General features: G+C 36.5%; 2 protein-coding genes across 2 annotated transcripts; one reads left to right on the top strand and one right to left on the bottom strand.

Moving 5' to 3' along the window:
* The first annotated feature begins 203 nt into the window (after positions 1–203).
* smcr8a (Smith-Magenis syndrome chromosome region, candidate 8a) lies at positions 204–7355 on the top strand. Its single transcript, XM_056453983.1, has 2 exons — positions 204–2669; positions 4399–7355. The coding sequence occupies exons 1-2, from the start codon at positions 571–573 to the stop codon at positions 4844–4846; spliced, it is 2547 nt and encodes an 848-aa protein (XP_056309958.1). The 5' UTR covers positions 204–570; the 3' UTR covers positions 4847–7355.
* Positions 7356–7513: 158 nt separating this feature from the next.
* On the bottom strand, positions 7514–21445 carry shmt1 (serine hydroxymethyltransferase 1 (soluble)). Its single transcript, XM_056453978.1, has 12 exons — positions 21342–21445; positions 19993–20091; positions 15853–15998; positions 15573–15688; positions 15025–15185; positions 14839–14920; positions 13586–13798; positions 13390–13506; positions 10784–10906; positions 10416–10532; positions 10189–10299; positions 7514–7940 (listed from the first exon to the last, which is right to left on the bottom strand). Exons 2-12 carry the CDS (start codon positions 20077–20079, stop codon positions 7768–7770), a joined length of 1446 nt encoding a protein of 481 aa, XP_056309953.1. The 5' UTR covers positions 20080–20091; positions 21342–21445; the 3' UTR covers positions 7514–7767.
* Positions 21446–22643: the final 1198 nt, after the last annotated feature.

Here is a 22643-nt window from a genome sequence, read left to right as displayed (position 1 = left end):
CACATCATAACAAATGCATCGGCTGTATCCCAAAACATTTGTAGATACCTATCTAGACAGCATATTTAGGCTCACGAGCGCCAACCCAATCGGCTGACTGGAGATCCTAGTAAGCTAGTAAGCTCACTAGGTTTTGAAACGCGGCCACTTCCTCATCAGGACAGTCACATGGGGAGGTTACGATCGTTTAAATATGGCTGCTGTTAGAGGATGTCAGTTTATTGAGCAGCTGGATTACAGTCAAACAGCGGTGTCTTCGCTGAGATATATTATGTAGACGCCTGAATATAAAGCGGTTTAAATAAGCGGTGGCCATTGATGGATGCGTCGGATGTATGGCAGGTGACGTCAAAGGTCTGTCATTCTGGCGAGCATCGCCTTCATCTCATGTTCAGCAGATCGTGATCTGGCTCAGTGGACTCAAACAGCCCTGCTGTATACAGAGAGAGTCCTCGAATGAATGATTTTGACTTCAAAACGATGTCTTTGTGAAACATCATGTCTTTATCAGTGGATATACTGACAACTGAAAGGTATTTCTGCTGATGCCTCTTTATAAACTCAGAGAACATGATTGGCTCACCAGATGTGGTGGCTTTTACCAAAGAAGATGACTTTGGGGACTTCTCAGATCCGTTGTCACTTCCAGAGGAGTTTTCTGTGCCTTTGTTTACTCATGCTGCCAATGCAAATCCATGGACGAAGACATCCTATGCGAAATTCTCAAAAGACTTCATTCTCATCTCTGAATTTTCAGAGCAGGTGGGTCCACAGCCTTTACTCACCATTCCCAGTGACCCCAAGGTGTGTGGAACATTTGACCTTAACTACTTCTCGCTTCGCATCATGTCTGTGGACTACCAGGCGTCTTTTGTCGGTCATCCTCCTGGGAGTAACTACCCAAAGCTTAATTTTGTGGAGGACTCAAAAGTGGTTCTGGGTGACTCGAAGGAAGGCGCATTCGCCTATGTCCATCACCTGACGCTGTATGATTTGGAGGCTCGTGGATTTGTACGGCCCTTTTGTATGGCCTACATTTCTGCAGATGAAAGGAAGATCATGCAGCAGTTCCAGGAACTGTCATCTGAGTTTTCAAAGGCCTCAGAATGTCTGAAATCAGGAAATAGGAAAGCTTTCGCAAACGAGCTGGAAAAGAAACTAAAAGACCTGGAGTACACCAGATCGGTGTTGCACAAAGAGACAGAGCTGCAGAAAATGAACAATGGCTGTTACTCCACACAAGCCATCGAGAAGGCGAATGAATTAGCAAATGTGGAGAAGTCCATCTATGAGCACAAAGATCTGCTGAGGCAAATCACATCCTATCCTTCCAAGAGAAAGAGAGATGTGGATTCTGTACAATGTGAGGCAGAGAAACCCCCTGTATTGGACGAGACCCTAAATAGCAATCCTTCTGACAGTGCAGAAAACACAGAAAGTAGAAAGTCTTCTTACACGCCGCAGCTCATCAAGGCCAAATCTGCAAAGTGTTTTGATAAACGCTTGAAAACGCTGGAGGAGCTCTGCGACACTAGCTTTTTCCTCCAAACTCTAGAGCAGCTAAACGCAGTGGAGAAGTCCTTCCGAGGAGATCTGTGCCTCATTTACACCAGCCAGATCGACAGGGCTCTTGTGAGCAAACAGAGAGTTACTAGTTTTCTCTTCGAAGCCGAACACGACTGGGAGGACGGAGGAACCTCAAAGAACTTCAGTATTCCTTCCAACAACCCAACAATCCCCATCCTGAACTTATCCGGCGAGCCGCTGAGTCTGGACTCCTACACCACCTGCATAGACGTAGACCACCTTAAGCCAGGTGTGGAGTCTGGGGAAGGTCCTCCCGAGTCCAGCACATCTGACATCACACAGGAGACCTCTGAAGCCGCCGACACCGAGACCAAAGGCAGTTTTAGTAGCGACAAGAGCATAGAGGCTCTAGGAAGTGTTAGTCCTTCCAGTCTACAAACAAATTTCTTTGATGGCCTTGAAAGGAGAAGCAAGATATCCAATGCATCCTATTCTGAAAATGCATCTAGCTCTATTGCTGTCCCACATAGGAGATCTGATGGGAATCTAGTACAGATGGATGCAGCTTGCTGTATTGGACATGATGGTTTTATTTTTGAGGATCCTTTACCTGAGCTTGCTCAGGAGTGTTGCGGCGACACCGTGGTCAACCAAGAGCCTCTGTCTCTTCTTCATGGAGATCCTGCCTTACAGATGGACTACATTTTGGAAGAGAGCCCCAACATGGGATTGACTTTTTCTGAACTCAACACTAGCGTTCTCTCTGAGGAGGTGGCAAAAATTAACATCGAGGATGTCTTTGATCGCACCAGCTTCATGAGTGCCTCTACAAGTTCTGACCGAGCTGTATCTCCTTTCACCTACGGCAGTGTGTTGACCATAAAGCAGAAGAAGAAAGCTGGACACAGCGTTCTTCGCTTCATCAGGCAATACCCCTTTGCTCAGCAAGCCATTTCCTGCCTTCTGAGTGGCCGAACGCTTGTTATTTTGGGAATTGATGAGGGCACGGTGAGGAAGCTGGTGAACGCTTTATTCATTTTTGTGCCAAATCTGGGAAAGTATGGTGAAACCGTCCAGCCGTGGCTCTCAACGCCATTTCAGCTTACAGACCTGCAGAGATGGAAACTTATTGGATTGCAGAGGTAAAATGACTGTATTTAGGCATTTGCTGCTATCAAATTTTCTTGTTGTGATTTAAATGCTGAAGCTTTTTTCACGGTATACTGTATTATCACAATATTGACCTGCAAAAACTGATTACTGTAACAGTAATAATGACAAAGTATACTTGGTGTGTTCCTTTATTGTTGATAAATATTCACCAAGTCAAATTGCCAAAATGTTATAAAGTACAGTAGGTAACTCCCTTACAATTAAGTCTCATTAGCAGGGGTGGATTTAACCAATAAGCAAGAAAAGCGTCTGCTTAGGGCCCCAGGAAAGCAGAGAACCCCCAAATAAATAGCTAGAAGTATAAATTATATAATTCTCTGTCATATATTTTGTATAAGTGTCTAAAAAAAATAAAAATTTGATGTTTATTACATCTGTGAAATGTATCCCCCACCCTCAATCATTGAGAAGTCCAGCAATCAAATTAGGTAAAGATTTAATTTTAAAAACGAAATATTTAATTTACAATCTTTAGTTGTGAATTCTTTTTAAGAAAACAAAACATATAAAAAGTTTTACAAGATGCTTTACATGTTGTTCTTCTTCTTTTGCATTAAGACAAAATGTAGAAAAGGAGTGATTGAGTGAAATAAGAAAAACAAAACAGCAAAATAAATCAATTAAAAATTTATTAAAGTAGAAAAAGTTCATTTCAGAACTTTTTTGGGCAGATGGATGGAATTGCTTAGGGCCCCAGATCACTAAATCCGCCCCTGCTTGTTAGTTAAGGATAGTGGATTAACAATCAAACAATCAAACATGGTCATCATTGTATAAATAATTTTTTATAAATAACATTTAACTGTGAATGCACGATATATCGGTGGCCATATCGATATCGGCCGATAAATGCTATTTTTAATGTTCTCGTTATCGGTCCAATGTCAGAATTAGGCCGATTGTACAGAGCTGCCTACCTTACGCATGCGTGGGTCGAACTTGTTCAGACTTGTCCAGTGCACTATAACGGAGCTTTCCTCGCATTGTTTATTTCTTCAACGTCTGTCCTTTCTTTGTGTGGTATTGCTGTGTGTTAATAACTCCATAAGTTACTGGGTTGAGCTGGTTTCAGTTAGTTCTTTAATTTTATTTAAAATATATTTATTTACATTGTTTGTTAATTAAATCCCATTTTGTTTTTTAACCTATTATTTATGAAAGAGTCAGGTTGCATGTTTATTTGCTGTGCGAAGAAAAGGAAATAATTTATAATCGTGAATATAGGTCTATAAAATCACCTAGCAATTTTGAAATTATTGCTTTTTTTGCTGAGCAGGCTATTCAATTTATAAGAACAGTGAAGTTTTTTAAAATAAAATCATTTGTTCACTCTATAAAATATAACATTTTGAAATATTTATCGGCTAATATATCGGTTATCGGCCTCCAAATCTTAAGTTATCGGTTATCGATATCGGTCAAAAAAAATCCATATCAGTGCATCCCTACATTTAAACAATATTTATCTTTTAATCTTTAATAAATAATCTAATCCTGCGGTGTGACTATTTCATATACACACATTGCGTATATGACAATGGGACGTATGGGACAGCAATATAACTACAAACAATATATAGTTCAGCCCTATTTCTGTCATTTTTCAAAATCAGTTTGCTTGCAATGCTTCAAATCATTTTCCAAAAGTGCAGCGTCTGATTTATTGTATTTCCAATTATTATTATTATTATTTTCCAGAGCTGCCTCTCCGGCTGGATCCAGCATCCTCCACTCTTTGAATCGATACAGCCGTTACATAAGCATTTTGGACTGTGACAACAAAACCCTCCGGTGTCCACCATACAAGGGAACACTAATAAGCCATTTGGCAGACCACAGGACTCAGATCAAACGTGGCAGCACCTACTTCCTCCACATTCAGGGTATGTTGACTCAGCTCACAGCCAAGGCCTTCCTTTATACATTCTGCCATCACATTCACCTTCCCATGGACATCAACGACCAGGGCTCGGTAACGTCACGCAGGACTAATTTCTTGTTGCAGCTCGGCTACACTGTGGAGGAAAGTAAAATCATCCAGTACCTGAGTGAGCTCATCAAGCAGCATTACATTCACGGGTCCTCCAAAGTGGGCAACCCGTCTTTTTCTTTTAATTATACCACCAGCTATTTGTACAAGATCTGAATGTGTCCACTTTATGTTTGACATAACGTTTCCCAATCCTGTTCCTAAAGGCACACCAACAGTGTAAAGAAAACAACAAATCAGGAGATCAAATGTGTCCACTGTACGCTCCACATTTAAGCAATGTTTCCCAACCCTGTTCCTAAAGGCACACCAACAGTATACATTTTCAACCTCGTCCTAATCAAACACACCTAAATCAACTCATTAGAACATTAGAAGACTCCAAAACCTGAAGTTAATTGGTCAGATAAAGGAGACCTCCAAAAACACTGAATTAAAGGGATAGTTCGGCAAAAACTGAAAGTTCAATGTCTTCGCTTGTTTCAAACATGGCTGGATTTCTTCTTTTCGCAAATGAAGATATTTTGAAGCTGGAAACCATTGAATTTAATAATATTTGTTTTTTCCTACAATGGAAGTGAATGGTTACCAGGTTTCAGCATTCTTCACAGTATCTTCTTTTGTACAAGAGGCTAAAGAAACGCCATAAAGGTTTGGAATAACTTCAGGAAGCGTAAACAATGTAAATGTTCATTTTTGGCTGAACTTTTTTTTTTAAACCCCATTTAAAATCAGGAGACCAAATGTGTCCACTGTATGCTCTACATTAAAGCACGGTTTCCCAACCCTGCTCTTAAAGGCACACCAACAGTACACATTTTTCAACCTCTTCCTAGTCAAACACACCTAAATCAACTCATCAGAACATTAGAGGACTCCAAAACCTGAAGTTATTGGGTCAGATAAGGGAGACATCCAAAATATGTACTGTTGGTGTGTGTTCAGGAACAGGTTTGGGAAGCACTGAATCAAAGGGATAGTTCGACAAAAACTGAAAGTTCAGTCTCTTTGCTTGTTCCAAACCTGGTTGAGTTTCTTCTGTTCAAAAATGAAGATATTTTAAACCTGGAAACCATTTGAATTTCATAATATGTTTTTCCTACAATGGAAGTGAATGGTTACCGGTTTTCAGCATTCTTCACAGTATCTTCTTTTGTTCAAGAGGCTAAAGAAACTCCATAAAGGTTTGGGATCACTTGAGGATGAGCAAACAGTTTGCAAATATTCATTTTTGGCTGAACTATTTTTTTAAACCCTGGTTAAAATCAGGAGACCAAATGTATCGAATGTAATCGCTTGCATTTTGTTCATGTTTTAATATGCGAGCATTCTTCCCATGGCATTCCAGGAAGCGGCAGGTTGAGCGTTTGGTGTTACAAAAGTGGTCTTGACTGTTTGTTTAGTCTAGAAGAGGTTTCAATTTCGATATATTGCCAAACTGTTTTAAATAGAGGAAATAGGCTCCTCTTGTGGTGTGAAAACCACAGATTCAGCAAGTAGACTGATTTCGAAAGAGGCCATTATTTAAGTGTGTAGTTTCCATTCACTACACCGGAAAAAAGAAACAGCAGGAGGATCTCTAATCGTGATTTAATTGATCTGCTCCTGGTGGCTTATTTAATAATTAATACTTGCCTTTACAAGGAGTGATGGTGCATGGAAATCACAAGCATAATTGTGACATAACACTCTAACTGCTGTACCTTCACCCAACAGCCTTTATAAAACACATTAGCATCATATGTATTTAAATGAGCACAGAAATGGGTCAGTGATTTAGTTGTTTTGATACTTGTGTTCTTGACTTGAGAAATCATTAATGTGCTAATATTAATATAGGGGGAAAACTTGCTAAGTAATCGTTTTTTCTGCCCTTCCTATTGTTTTTTTATAATAATAATACAAAGGTTGAAGATACTAAACGAACAAAAATGGAGCCAACCGCCCTCTGTGTTTTAATGTAATCGTGTGATACGGTGAATGAATGTACTGCATGTCAAGATTGTGAAGAGCTGTTACACGACCTCCTGCATGTTTGAAGAACTCAATGTAATGACGAATAAGATGGCACTTCCATAGTATCATGTGTTGTACTGTTCAGACTTTCTAGATATATTTAAAAGGGTTAGAAATCTCTGTCTTAAGTTGTGTGCAAGCATGAGTAACTGTGAGGATGTGACATGAACGAGAATGGTGGTTGTCGCCGAAACCCATCGTCTGTAATTGTTATTCCCACTACTGCATGTCCGCAGTCGTAGTCCAAATTACAGATCTGAACTGCCACCGCTGTGTTTCCGATGCAAGTGTGTTTTAATATGGCGTTGTTTTGGCTACCCAGTAATTATCGGCCTTCGTAACTGTTTTAAGTCAGATTGTATCAGCATCTAATTGTGGAGTCTGTTGAATGTAAATTGAGAATAAGCCATACCATTATGTGCACATTATCTTCTAAGAAGGTTTCCCGAACAAATCTTTATTGCTCTGTGTAAATCATGCTTTGCTACTTTTCTCCAATCTATTTTGAGTCAGTGTTGTGAGCTTGTCTGGGATGAGGTGTAATCTTCATGCTTAAGTATTTATGTTCATTAAATTGAGGGTCATCTAAGTTGCTTCCCACTGTGAAAATACTCTACCTTCAATTTCATTAAATTATTTATGATTTGGCTCACTGTGTTATATCTGTCTTATGTTTGGGTGGAAACATCCTTTCCTTTATTACATGGTTAAGGCACATGATTGGTCTCATTCTGAATTGGTAATGACTTGCACATGTAAAACCATTAGGAGGAAATTCTACACAGTCATCAAGAAAGACGTCACGTGTTCACATTTACAATATTTCCAGCTTTATTCATTGGAGTTCTTGGTTGAGCCGTTTCAGGTTACAGTATAGTTCAGCCACATACAAGAATAAAAGTCTACAGAAACCACCCCAATGTTTGACATTTAGAAAAAGAGGTCATCTAAATGACTTGTATAATTGGGAAATCATCTGATTGATTGTGCTGATTGTACTGAAGCCTCTGTGCACAAAGGCAAAGCAAATCTTTAGGACAGAAAAGTCAGGCACGAATTGGTTATAACTCTGGCAGCCCGGGCATTGGGAATTTTCCAGCAAAGTCTTCCACTTCCTTTCGGATTTCCTTTATTTTCAGTTGGTACTTCTCATTTTGAGCCAGTTCCTCCTTAAACTCCTTCAATGTTGCTTTAGGGTTCATGTTTTTCTGGATCTCCAAAGTCAACGCAATGCCTGAAAGCAGATTCACATCGTCAGTCTCTGAGCTAGGCTGTAACTTTGCTTAATATCAGAAGAGTATATGATATTTTCCACTTATGACGATGATAATAATAATAATAATAATAATAATATAGTTTTAGTTTTGGGTTTAGGGTTGGGGTGAGGGTAGACATTAATAAAATACAATAATGGAAAATTTTATAAATATAAATGATTCTCATTAACTTGTGGCCGCAGCCATATCCGATCTAACAACCAGTCGCCACTCAGAGCAACAAGTAGCTACAAAGTCACTGCTAGTCTGAATGAGGCATTAAACACTCATTGTAAAAAATAAAAACACCAAACATACGAATTGAATATTCTAACTCTTACTACAATTGTTGACCATTTCGCCTAAAGGCCAGCTCACACGGTGTAATTATTATTTTTATAATCCTGAACGACTGTAGCATCTCATACTGCACGAACGTTGCTCCCATGTCACACTGTTTAATTCCTCGCACCAAACAAACAATCAGTAGCAGCAACCAGGAAGAAAAAACAAACAAACAAAAAAAACAGTTTTGACATTTCCCCGCAGTCATTTGAACTGTCGCATGGATTGCGTCATCAGATTCTGAGCTACTGTTGGTTCTTAGACTGACGCTCACAGTTGTTGTTACTCTGCAGGAAAGTGTCTGAAATCTTCTGACACTGCCAGAACTTCAGAGGACAAATCTGATCACAACGGGCAATAAGCAGCTGTCTGTGAACATGCCAAACCAACAATCAAAGATCACTGATTTTAGCCTAGGATTTCCCAAATTTGTCTCCGATGACAAAATCGTGACAAAAATCTCACAGTGTGAGCAGAGCTTTAGACTACTACAGCAATAAAGACATTGAAATACCAGACAAATCACTTTTTATATAATAATGTTGAAATGCAGCCCTGTCCCAGGAAAAACAGGATGTCTGGCCATCCTACAGACAAACGTCACTGGCACTGTGTGTGAAACTAGACGTGTGGCGTGAGAGTGTGAGAACAGTGTCAAATGCGCGAATGTTGGCAGCCCTGCTGTAACAGACACTCATAGTAAAGTGCATCCCGTCCACGTAAACTGCCCTGTCAATCATCTTGTCCCAGTTAACAACCTCCACATTGCATTTCCTGCTGTATTGGGGAGAAAGAAAAAAAAAAAAAAAGTAGCAAACTGATCAGCCAGCCTTTGCTCTTTCAGCAGGAGAAAATAATTGTCAATCGATGTATTTAAAAGGCTAAATGAATGCTTACAGATCCTTACATAGTTTTTTTTTCTCTCGTCTTTAATAGGTGAGGACACTAATGAGACAGGTAGCGAAGTTGAAGAGAGAGTGGGAGGTATGGTTGGGAAATGTCCTCGAGCCGGGATTCAAACTCAGGATGCCCTGACGTGCTACTGCATCATATGTCGGCGCGCTAACCACTAGGCTATTGCGCCGATGAAATTTACATACTCGAAGATGAAATATAACATGGATAACCTTGAATAAATGTTTATTCATGCTTTTTTACCCTGACATCAAATGCAAGTAAAGCAGGTGGTAGGCCGTCAAACACACACACACATGCAGAATTATTATCAGTGGTCGTACAGCCATCCTTTCAAACTTTTGAAGTGTTGATAAATGTAAAAATATAAACTGTTAGCCAATCATGCTAGTTGCCATATATTCCAGAGTCTACAATCTGGCACACCTATTAAAACATTGCTTTACAGTTGTCCAAAACACGACAGAAAATAATCTATTACTTCCAAATGATGCTTTATTAAAAGTAAAAATCTTGATAATAGCGTCGCCATTTTGAATAAACTTCTGTGTTGCTTAGCAATAACACTTCCTAAATGCTAGTAGGCAGCGTGGTTTCAGTGTTTTCTTATGAAAGTCCCTAATTCCTTTCCCTGTACCTGACAACGTAAACAAAAATAAATGCATAAAACAAAGACAGAGTGTGCATGAACACATCCAACCAGAATCAGTAGACCCTCTGGTAACTTCTGGCATATTGTACTTTAGACACTAATACTATCTAGTGTGGATGGTATGCACACTGGGACAGCTATTTATTCATTTTTGAATGGATACTCTGTTGAATCAATGAATCCCTCATAAAAGATGGGATTTCCCCCAGCTATTAGAGGTTTAAGTGTCATACTTATTACCCATGACAGACCTGAAACAGCCTAAATACCAAAATAAAAACAGAGATTCAGTGTTGTGTTACTGACAAGCTCACCCTGGTGAATGAACTCTGCAACCTTATGGAAATGTTCCTCCAACATTCCTCGAGACGTTAGAGCTGGAGAGCCTAAACGCAGGCCGCTGGGCCGTAGGGCACTTTTATCACCTTCGAAACAGAATTTGGTAAAAGGTTAAGTGGAAACAAAAAGCAGAAGAAAAATAAACATTCAGCTGAAATGCAAGTCTTATTAACGTTTTTTTCTTCTTTAATAAATTGTGCACCTGGGCAGGTGTTTTTGTTGCAGGCGATGGAACAGGCCTCCAGAACTTTCTCTGCTCTTCCTCCATCAGTTCCATTTGAACGCAGATCAACCAAGATGAGGTGATTATCAGAGCCGCCTATTTAAAAACATTAAAAAAAGAATAATAATAAAAAAAGAATAAACTTGATGCTGCCTTTCTGTTTCCAATCTACAGTAGTCAAAGTGAATCAAAAACATCTTTCAAAACTGTCCTAGAACAAGAATGAGTGTTTTAAGACAAGTTTGATGAAAGGTGATGATCCACTTCAAATGTTGAATACGTTATATCACCCTTAGTATATGGTTATATTTATCTATAATTTACACCTAAATCCTTAAGAAACTCACCAGTAACCACTTTGTAGCCCTTGTCCATCAGGGTGGAGGCTAAAGCCTTGCAGTTCGCCAGAACTTGCAATTGATAGGTTTTAAACTCAGGAGTCAGCGCCTGCTTCAAAGCAACAGCGACACCTGTGAATCACAATAAATTAATCAAAGCACATTAATTGTAGAAAACATTTGGTTCAAATGATTTAACACATTATTTAAAACATCTTTTATAGGTAAATCTGAAATACACCAGCATTCAGAAATATTCACAAATCTAAAATTAAATTAATTTGAACGAGAACAGTTTTCATGCAAATTATTACATAAATTTACTATTTTATTACATATATTCACTATTTTATTTTAGATTTTAGAAAATCCAAATTGAGGGTGTCAAAATGTAAGATTATAAAATAATTTTGAATTGCCAAAATAAATTATTAATTCATCTATTTACCGTTTATTTAGTCATATATCTGGTTAAAATGAAATACAATTTCAGATTTGGACGTCAATTACAAAAGAGCATACATGATTGGCTGTCTCACATTTTATAACCCATTAATATCCGGAGAACTGTAAAATTTATATATATATAAATATATTACATATTATGTTATAAATATTACATTGTTATTTCTTTTTGCATTTTAGTTTTTTTTTCTTATTTAAAAAGGATGAAATAAGTTGTATATGCATGTGATATATTTGTGTGCATATTACTTCATGAGTAAACAGTGAATTTTATATATTTTTTTGATTTCCTAAGTTGGTCATCATATTACAGACTATTAACAGACCTGAGGTAAAGGGTCGGCCGATGTTCACCAATTTGGCATCGTACGATGTCTAATGTGAAACATCGTGATGGACGATAGCCTCATCGTTGTAGGCATTGGTGAATGAATTATTTATGAATAATTAATTAATTCATAACTAATTAATTATTGGTAGCCTACCGTTTGAACTACCTGACCCGCGTGGTCTTTATTTATGATTTGGTTATGGGTAAAACAAAGACAAATTACACACATATTACCACCTGTCAATCAGTTATTCCCCTGGACTCTGGCATAAATAGGCAGAGTGATCAGTGTCGTTATTATGGCGTCGACAAACTTGGTAGGTAAAAAAAAAAAGTGCACAACCAACAGGAACCAACAGTATCTGAGGTTTTTACTAAAATGACTAAGTACAAGTGTGAAAGCGAAAGATTGAAGCAGTGTACTGATGCTGTGACATGTTACCTGAGAGATTCAAAAGACCAAAGAGTCGTTAGATAGAGAGAAAAAATGAAATATCACGTTTAACAACAGTGAGACGCGATAAATCCTTGATAAACTGTCTGACGTGCACTGCTCTCTCGGGTTTTGTGCTCAAAGCTGACTACTGGGGCTCAGAAGCGCGCATACACTGCAGCATGACAGAGCGAGTGTGTGTGGGTGTGTGTGGTCACGTGATGTGCGTTTTCAGGAGTAGTGTGGAAAAAGGGCTTTTCAGAAATTCAGGGGCGATCTAGGGGCACTGGCCCCCGTTTAAATCAGTTTGGCCCCTTTTGTGGCACTTTCCTCTAAGTATTTATATCCAAGTTCGGACATATGCGCTTTAACTCATGTCGAACGCCGGTGATACCCGTTACTTCAGCGATTTGTCTTGTATGACGAGTGCTTTCATCCCTGCAGATTGACTGGTTTGTTCCGAAACAGGGATTAAAATAGTTACAATGTTGCTTGCCGTACGGTTCGCTTTTAAAATGGAATGCTTTAAAACGGACCAAAACTGATAGCCATATGCGAGCAGACTAAACATGTCATTCGTTGATCAGAGTTACAAGGTTTATTTTCCACGAATCCGCTCATAGCTGTCATAAATGCATTATCTTAAATGAACATTTTGAGCTGTTATGTCAACGGTAAAGGTGCGCGTCATGGCGAAATCGATAGCGAAAGCAAAGACGGCTTCTGCGCTGTCATTTATGGTGCAACACGGATACTGTTTAAAATGACTCTGCTTTATCACTTAAAAGTTATAGAACAACTGTGAGGGCAAATCTTTCAAAATGACAGACATCGTTTACCAAACGTGATCTGATATCTAATATCTATGACAAACATCCCGTCTTAAAAAAAAATCCGCTTTTATTTTTTTAATAGCTGCATCATTCATGACATTTACCACACATGATAGCTGTGCATCAGGTTAGGACTTAACACACTTGAACATTAAGTGATTAAGCCAGAATACAAAGTTTTTTCAGTTTGGTGAACTAATATAGTAATTTATACTGTATTTTTAATAGGACAAAGAGAGTTATATGTTCTAAACATTAAGTGCAAGCACCAATTGAATAACTTGGCCCCCCTCTGTAAACTGTGGCCCCACCCTGGCCCCTGCCTTTAAAAATTCCTAGATCCGCCACTGCAAATAGCTAGGTGAAACGCTAGTGTGGGCGTGGATTGTTTTCATTCTAAAATGCCATGTTAAAACGAAAACGTATTAGTGTAAACACGCCCACGTGTGTATTTTTCACGAGGACTGTGAAGGCAATGTTTTCAGCATCTAACAACCATAAATGTAAACATGTCTTTCCAAAAAAAAAAAAAGACATGGAGCGCAGCTGCTACCTGCGATGGCATGGTTGTGTGGGCCGCCCTGCAGTCCAGGAAACACAGCCTGGTTAATCAGACTCTCCAAGTTGTACAGAGTCTCCTTGCCGGTCTTTGCATCAACACTACGAACTCCTGAAATACAAGAGACAGCGAGTCATTAAAGCATCTCTGACCTTGATTCAGTTTGACAAAACAATCAAACCAAACTCACCCTTTCTGAAGAAAATGACTCCTGCCCTGCAGCCCCTCAGGGTCTTATGGGTGGTGGTGGAAACAACATCACAGTATTCAAACGGAGAAGGAACGACTCCTGCTGCCACCAGACCGCTGATATGAGCCATGTCTGCCAGAAGATACGCTCCGTTCTCATCCGCAATCTTCCTCAGCCGACTGTAGTCCAAGTTTCGGGAGTAGCAGCTAGTGCCTTATCAAATTACACACATAAAAATTTAAGTTTTTTTTTTATACAAATATTTATACATTTTAGTTATTCTTTTTCTCATTTTGGCAACACTGGAAAGAGATTTTTTTATGTTGTAGGGTTTCACAAATAATTTATGCTAAATAACAGATGTATTAAACACCATTAACAACAGACTGTTGAATAAAATGCTGCATATAACATAATGAACTATAAGGAAACAAAAATATTAATTAAAATGCATTGTTAAATTATAGAAATTAAATATTCAGATACTCAGTAACAGTTTTGCTCATACCTTACCAGAAGGATCAAGTATTTAATGGATTTACTAACATGAACAACTTATACAGCATTTATTAATCATAATTTAACATTTACTTATACATTGTCAAAATACAAAGTTGTGCTTGTTAACATTAGTTAATGCACTGTGAGTCGACAGGAACTAACAATGAACAACCTTATTAATTAACATTAGACCAATAAATAGTTTATTATTTGTTCATGTCTGTAAATATATTAACTAACATTAACTGATGGAACCTTATTAAACTTAGTTTAGTTAACTTTTATTAGTTAACTATATTATATAAAACAAATTAAGAATTGACAATACTTCTACAGCAATTAAACTTGTATTTAACATTTACCCAAAATCAAAAATTGTTTTCAATTATATTTATTATTTAAATAATACTAAAATCGGTGTTGTGAATGTTGTAAGATAAAGTCGCTAAATATTATTGTAAGTAATATCCACAAAATCTGACTAACAAATTAGACTTTATAATCAACTGTCATCCAAAATAATCAATAAAGAAACTCTTGATTTTGTAATCTTATCCTGTTTTTTTTGGCATATACATACATAATTTAACACACAAAAACAAAACAGGACAGACCAATCATAACTCTTGAATTATTTAAAAAAAAACAAAAAAAAAAAAAAAAAACAAGCAAAGACAAAAATGACAGGGTTTAGATAAAAAAAAACAACAATTAAAATTATTTCCTCAGATTTCATAAGAAACAACACTGACCTGCAATGATTAGTCTTGGGTGGAAGAGACGAGCATTCTCCTCAAGTCTGTTATAATCGATGTACCCAGTTTCTGGATTGACCTATACAAATAAAACAATTTTTATTTTTTTTAAAAGGTATAATACACTGGCACATTACAGATCATTTTTGTCCGGCCACTTAAATTCAGAGTTCACATGGTCACCTTATAAGGCATAGACTCAAAGAAAATGGACGTGGCAGAGATTTTCTTCTTGTCAGTCATGAAGCCGTGAGTGAGATGACCACCATCTGGCAGATCAAGGCCCATGATTCGCCCATGGGGCTCCACTATGGCTGTGTATACGGCAAAGTTTGCAGGTGACCCTAAAGAAAGAGAGAGAGAGAGAATAAAAAGTAATAACTATCTTTACAATGACAGCTTGAGTTAAAGATTTAGTTCACTTGAAAATTAATACCAGTAAAAAACCTGCTTAAAATTCCTTACTTCTGCTAAAAACAAAAGAATGTTGTAAACTGGTAGCCATTGATTTTCAAAACAATTTTTTTTCTACTATGGATATCAATGACTACCGCTTCCCAACATTCTTCAAAATATCTTCTTTTGGTGTTCAACAGAAAAGAAACCAACAAGGGTTTGGACATTTTTGTGCAAAAGACGAGTAAATATTCATGTTTGGCTGCACGGTCCCTTTAAATGATTACATCATCTCTAACAGCAACAACGGTCCAGTGACACAGAAACAAACCTACCAGAGTACGGCTGAACATTCACTCCCCATTTCTCCGGGTCAAGGCCGTACACCTTCAAAGCTCTGTCCTGACACAAACGCTCCAGCTCATCAACGTGCTCTGTGCCTCCATAATACCTAAAACATTAAACAGAGCTTTACTGATGTTTAACACAAGGCTATTTCTAAAATGTGTCCGAGCAAAGGACAAGTAACAAAGTGTAATTCATTACATAATGCTAATCTATTGCTTTACAACAACAGCAACATTAAACTGTAATTTAACAATGCAGAACTATCACCTCTGGCCAGGATAACCTTCAGAGTACTTGTTGTTCATGCAGGAACCCAAAGCCTCCAAAACAGCTCGACTCGTGAAGTTTTCAGAAGCAATGAGCTCTAACCCATACGTCTGACGCTTCTTCTCCTTCTTTATGATGTCAAACACCTGAAGAGAAACAGGAAAAAATATTAAATACTATTAACAGATAACTGGGCGTCACAGTGGCGCAGTGGGTAGCACTATCGCCTCACATCAAGAAGATCTCTGGTCAACCCGTGTTCGTGTGGGTTTCCTCCGGGTACTCTGGTTTCCCCCCCAAAGTCCAAAGACATGCGGTACAGGTATATGGAATAAGCTAAATTGGCCATAATGTATGTGTGTAAAAGAGTGTGTATAGAGGTTTTCCAGTGTTGGGTTGCAGTTGAAAGAACATCCGCTGCGTAAAACATGTGCTGGATAAGTTGGCGGTTCATTCCGCTGTGGCGACCCCTGATTAATAAAGTGACTAAGCCAAAAAGAAAATGAATGAATGAATAATAGCTAGTTTGTTTGATTATTTGTGTTTAGCGCCATGCCAGCTTCTGTGCCCATTGTCATAAAAAGAAAATGTATACTGGAGACAGAATTAAGGATTTACAATTTATGCAGATTTTAGTGCTATTATTGAGTGCAGTACAGATATGTTAACACCTAAAGGATTTACCGTCATGTAATATTTTCACCGCATTTTGCGACAGGATAGTCCATCCACACACGGCTGTTTGACACTATTCTCTGCACCTACCGAGTCAGTGAAGGACCCCAGACACCTGCATAGCGGAATGCTGAGGTAATTTTCCCAATATGGGGTGCATGTATCAAAACTTTATTAAAATAACACTCCTCCAGCAATTCATACTCCAATATCTAGTATCTCGTTTGTCACGGGGGGGGGGCCATGCATGAAATGTTCCTGAATGAAATGAAAGTGCCAAACTGCAGGTAAAGTCGACAAATTAAAAATAAACACCCCAAATTACATGAAACTCCAGAGGAATAGTGTGGTGACAGTGACAATAATTGAATTGTGCTAGAACATGTAAAACGGGATCATGAAAGAACCATTCAACAGAGTATATACACAGGTATCAGAGAGTGCAATTCAATACCTTTTAAGACCTTTTTAAAGACTCTTTCCATACATTAAGACCTAATCGCCACTTTAGCTTTCAACTGCTAACATTAGCAACATTTTAACTTACAGTATTTTTACTAATTATTGATTGAAAGAAACTAATCCTAAACTAAAACATTATTTATTTATTTATTTATTTATTTATTTATTTATTGAATAAAAATGCTAAACCAGCAGGTGGCGCCTATAAACAGCAGAAATAATGGGCTTGCCTTAGTTACTGCGGTAAACAAAGCAGTGGTCTCAAATCTAGCAGGATTTTATTGATATATTTGCAATATTTTGAGATTAAACTCAGGCAAATTTTAGGAAACTATAAATTGTACAAATCAAAAATGGTACAAAATGTAATACCTTGTAAAACAGCAATTAAGACTTAATTTTAAGGGCCTTAAATTTCTCTAAATTATTTTATCAGATTTTAATACTTTAAGACAATGTGGACACCCTGTTCAAAAAGCAACCTTAATCATAGTATTATCTTATTCAGATTAATGCAAATAATTCAATTACTGATGTCCATGTAAACTTAGTCACTGTTAAAAATTGCTTCAAAAGAATGAACTGATCGAAATCAACTCCTCACAGAATTAAAACTAACACAATCCACTGGAACATGCTTCATAGTTAAGTGCTTTCACAAAAAGAGCATGTGACTACAACAGATAAAAACAATCTGATCACACAAGTTGGAAGGTTTCTTTTACTAACATTAGGGTTAACTTTATGAAGTTTGTTATTTGTATGTAGATCACAGTGTTCTGCCATTTGTTATTTATGTATTGACAAATTGTTGGTTTTAGATCCAAAACATGCTTTGACCCAATCAAATTCTCGGATCTAAACAAAGTGGATAATTTTGGGGTTCATCAATAGTATTTATTTTGCAGCAGAGTCTGCTTCCTCATTGTCTTTGATTCCACTGTGTCCAGGTATTAACAGAAAAGCAAAGATAGAAGCTGTTTAGATTGAGCCGATATGAATCACTCTGCAGATCCACATCAAAGGGCAGATCATAGTCTAAGAGACGTGATTTCATCAGAACTCCCAAAACAGCCCTTTGCTCTAGAGATGCACTGATCAACCAAACACCAGAACTGGCCAGTTTTAACATTATTGACCTGACCAGTCATTCCAGCCACTCATTGTTATAAATTGATGTATATAAATATATATAACTTCAGAATTTTATTGTTTACTTAATTTTCCACCTTTTTAAATGTCATTCTGTGTTCTTGTGTTAATATGATTCTATGTACTGCATGTATCCTGAGCTCCTGAAAAAACTAAACATTTTGTGTGTGTTTGCGGCACAATTGGAGAACAAAGCTCATTCTGATTCTCTTTGATTCTGATTGCTAACGGCCGTGTTGTCACTGCACTTGTGCAGACTTCTATGTTCAAGGCTATTTTGACCGGTTACCCATTAACAGAGCTAGAATTTTGTTCTAGCTAATGCTGTGTTCACACCACAAACAAAGCACTGCATCACTTGCTCTGGTTTACTCATGAGATGTTTTCTCCCTCATGTGAATTTTTTGCTTGAGTTCAATTGAACTTGCACGGTAGGCGTGACTGAGGCAAATTCCATGACTTACGCTGCATGATTTGCACAACACTGCGATAATTTGTTTTGCATGCAATTTACTTGCAGGAATGCTTAATTCCTTGTTTGATGTGTGAACCCAGAATTATACTTTGAGTTAAATGGTTTAAAATGTAATTTGTTCAAAAAATAAATAAATAAAAACAAATCTAAACTAAAGTAGACTTGTCGTAGCAATTATGTATTGCTGATCTCTGATCATTTGAAGTGCTCCTTTGATCTTCACATGTAACTCACTTTGGATAAAGGCATCTGGTAAATGAATGAATATAAATGCCATTTAATTCATAGTTTTTTCCTTTCAAGCCATTTAAAACTTTTTGCTGTACAAGTAAATCATTCTGATAGACATGTCAAAATTGTGAGAGTGAGAAATTCTTGTTTAAGTTGTAATCAAGTGGTTAACCCGGACAAGATTAAATATAGTCACAAATTAAGCATCTACAAAAACAATAGTACAAACCTATACATATAAAATAGGTTCTGATTCATATTTGTAAGAATATGCTTATAGTCTCTGGACTTAATAGAATTTTTTTTTTTATAATTTTGTTATTTTTTTATTATTTAAAAACATGTTAAATGAGTATATTTTTGTGTGTACATGCTGTCAATCGTGGTTTCTAGAAGAAAAAATAAATTTGAATCTGCAAATATCAGCAAGTCACACTTACCAAAACATGGAGATCGAAATCAGAAGCAAGACAATAGCCATTGGTGCATCTCTACTTTCTCTTCCATAGCAAATTACTACTTATGATTCACTACATGCAATCAAAATAATAAAGTCGAGCCTAAATTATACCTATGGGTTAATTACAAGTATTTTGTGTAATGCATAATAACTGTAAAAAGTGTCTGCTTTAATGTTTCCATTGAATTTAGAAAATTAAAAATGTCAAAAATGGGTGAAAAAGTGTTCCATTACCATTTAGTGCAAAAGGTGGCTTCTTTAGTAAATCATGGTAAAATGTCTAATTACTTTTGCTCAGGTGATTTAATTGGGGAAAACAAAAACTTTTAATGTGCAAAAAAAAAAAAGTTACCTGTATTAATTTTATTTTGGTGCTTAAAAGGACTAATAAAATAAGGGAAGATTCTGCCATCATTTAATCCTGCTGCACAGTATTGAATATAAAGATATTTTGAATATAAAGATACTCTGAAGAACGTTGGATAAAAGCACCCATTAAGCTCCACTGTATATTTGTTCCTACTATGGATGTCAATGGCTGTTGTTCTCCAACATTCTTTAAAATATCTTGTTTTGTGTTCAACAGAAGACAGAAAGTTATATTTGAACCACATGAGTGCGAGTAATTTTCATGTTTGTATGGACAGTCCCTTCAAAACGGTCCATGAAATGATCATCGTCTTACCTCAGGATCATTTGTGCTCAGAGGCTCCAGCATCATCTTGTTATGAGATTCCCATGTTTTCTCAGTATGACCGTTGAGCTGGGACATGGTTGATGAACTCTGGAATAAACATTATTAATAAATATAAGACGACTGCCAAATTAAAGACAGCTGCATAAACTTACCTCTGTTTTTAAACTTGCATATTTTTGCCTCAAATGCAGGGAATGTATGCATTTGTGCAGTATTTATCAAATACAACTACTAATATTCATGATTTTCAATTGAAAAAATAAAAAATAAATGTGTATATACACATATACATTACATACATATATATATATATATATATATATATATATATTATATATATATATATATATATATATATATATATATACATACATACATACATACATACATACATACATACATACATACATACATACTAATCCATACATACATACATACATACATACATACATACATACATACATACATACATAACATACATACATACATATTATATATATATATATATATATATATATATATATATAAATAAATAAACACACACACACACCCACCCACCCATACATAATAAAACGTATTAGATTAAATAAAGACACACTTGCAAAAACAGTGGAAATTTTTTACCTGAAACGTGTTATAGAAGTAATAAATGGACATTAAAACACTTTACAATAACTACATTAGCTAACACGAACAATGAAAAATAAAAGCAGTTAATCACGTACGAACACATTATTAAAATCAAATAATCATTAAAGCAAATAATACTAAAACATTATACTACTTTTAACAAATGTGATCTTATTGTATAGATCTTATAGTATTATAAGACAATGGATATTACACAAAAAAAAACTGCTCAGCTGTCAATCAAATGATGCAACTGACTGCAGCTGCCAGACCACAGCACGCCTGTAACAGCTTATGAAACATCTTTGAGAAGTGCTTTTCATGCACAAGTATATAACTTTAGATTTAAAAGTAGCGACACATTAACCAGAACGACTACCTTTAAGATTATAATTTTGCCGCGAAATACATTCGATAACGTCTAGCAGCGATTCAAACTATGGCTACATATGATTAACTCATAATAACAAACGTGGTGTGATTAACTTAAAATATCATATAGCGATGTTTTACACGTTCGTCATGTAACGGTTTGCACAACAGTAACAGATTGACATTCATCGGTCGAGAATGTAAAGCACATGCAGAAAGTCACAAGGGTTTGATTTGACACACTCGGTTAAAACTCTGCCTCACGCTGACGTTAGCCGTTTCAAACAGTTTATGTTTAAGTATTAACACTTACATTAAAAACACCTTTCTCTTACCTTCGCAAATGTGTCAGACAGTTTGGCCCAAACCTACTTTGTGGTCTCTTTCAGCTTTCCTCGTGCCAAAGTCCGCGAAATTTGGAGACCAATGAGCGTCTCCGGGGCGTGGCTACTCGGGCAGTTCCTGCTCCGCCCACTGAGGAAAAAACACACACAGAGCGACTTCTGAACAAAGCATTGTGTGTGCTTTTTTTGATGCGGACTCACATTACTCACATTCAACGTTATGCCATAGAAGACTTAAAGACAACCTGAGATTTCCTGGACAATATTATTAATGCTAATATTGAAATATAGTTGACACTTTATAGAAAGGTCTGTTAGTTTGAATTAATGCATCAGTCCACTTAACTAATAGTGAATGTATTTGTCACACTGCTTATTTTTCATGATTTACATACAAGTGTTCATTGTTGGCTCATGTTAGCTCCTTCCCTAAAATTAGATCATATATGATATACGCTATGTAAATATGATATACGCTATGTAAATACTAAGTTTGCAATAGTGAATTTGTATTTGTTAACATTAAAACTTTAATACTAATAAATGACCAATAAATATTTTAATGTTACCACTATATAGTATACGTGTGTGTGTGTGTGTGTGTGTGTGTGTGTGTGAGATTTACATATATACACTTTGCAATGCTTGTTATACACACAAACATATAGCAATATCTATGCAGTTGAGATGACATGATATGAATTACTGAACGTTAAAATATATAATGTATAATATAATGATGTATAACAAATGTGAAAATATTGAATGGTGAAAAAGTCAATTCTTTTTTTTTTTCTGGAATTATGAGCAAAATTAAATGTGTTGTATTCTGAAAACTACAAGATATTTCTTCCAAATAAAAAATAAAATGACATGCCAATTTCAAAATTTCAAATGTTTATAAAAAAAAAAAGTGTTTTATAGTCAGACATAAGAGATTTTACACTATACAGTGCATCCAGAAAGTATTCATAGCGCTTCACTTTTTCCACGTTTTTATGTTACAGCCTTTTTCCAAAATGTATAAAATTTATTTATTTCCTCAAGATTCAACACACAATACCCCATAATGACAATGTGAAAAAAAGATCTTTTCAAATTGTTGCAAATTTGTTAAAAATAAAAAACCTGAAAAATCACATGTCACATCAGTATTTACAGCCTTTCCAGTGAAGCTCTAAATTGAGCTCAGGTACATTCTGTTTTCACTGATCATTCTTGAGAGTGTTTAGCAGCTTAAATCGGAGTCTCACCTGTGGTAAATTCAGTTGATTGGACATGAATTGAAAAGGC

Source organism: Danio aesculapii, chromosome 3, assembly GCF_903798145.1.
Source record: "Danio aesculapii chromosome 3, fDanAes4.1, whole genome shotgun sequence".
Taxonomy (NCBI): Eukaryota; Metazoa; Chordata; class Actinopteri; order Cypriniformes; family Danionidae; genus Danio; species Danio aesculapii.
The sequence above is the reverse complement of the archived record's forward strand: the minus strand, read 5'-3'. Positions and strand labels throughout refer to the sequence as shown.

Excerpts from the sequence above, each read along its gene's own strand:
- smcr8a (XM_056453983.1), top strand. The coding sequence starts at position 571 with ATGATTGGCTCACCAGATGTGGTGGCTTTTACCAAAGAAGATGACTTT. Across the intron at positions 2,670-4,398 it reads AAACTTATTGGATTGCAGAG|AGCTGCCTCTCCGGCTGGAT; the intron begins GTAAAATGACTG and ends ATTATTTTCCAG.
- shmt1 (XM_056453978.1), bottom strand. The coding sequence starts at position 20,079 with ATGTCCCAGCTCAACGGTCATACTGAGAAAACATGGGAATCTCATAAC. Across the intron at positions 15,999-19,992 it reads TGAGCACAAATGATCCTGAG|GTGTTTGACATCATAAAGAA; the intron begins GTAAGACGATGA and ends GTTTCTCTTCAG. Across the intron at positions 10,907-13,389 it reads ACACAACCATGCCATCGCAG|GTGTCGCTGTTGCTTTGAAG; the intron begins GTAGCAGCTGCG and ends TGTGATTCACAG.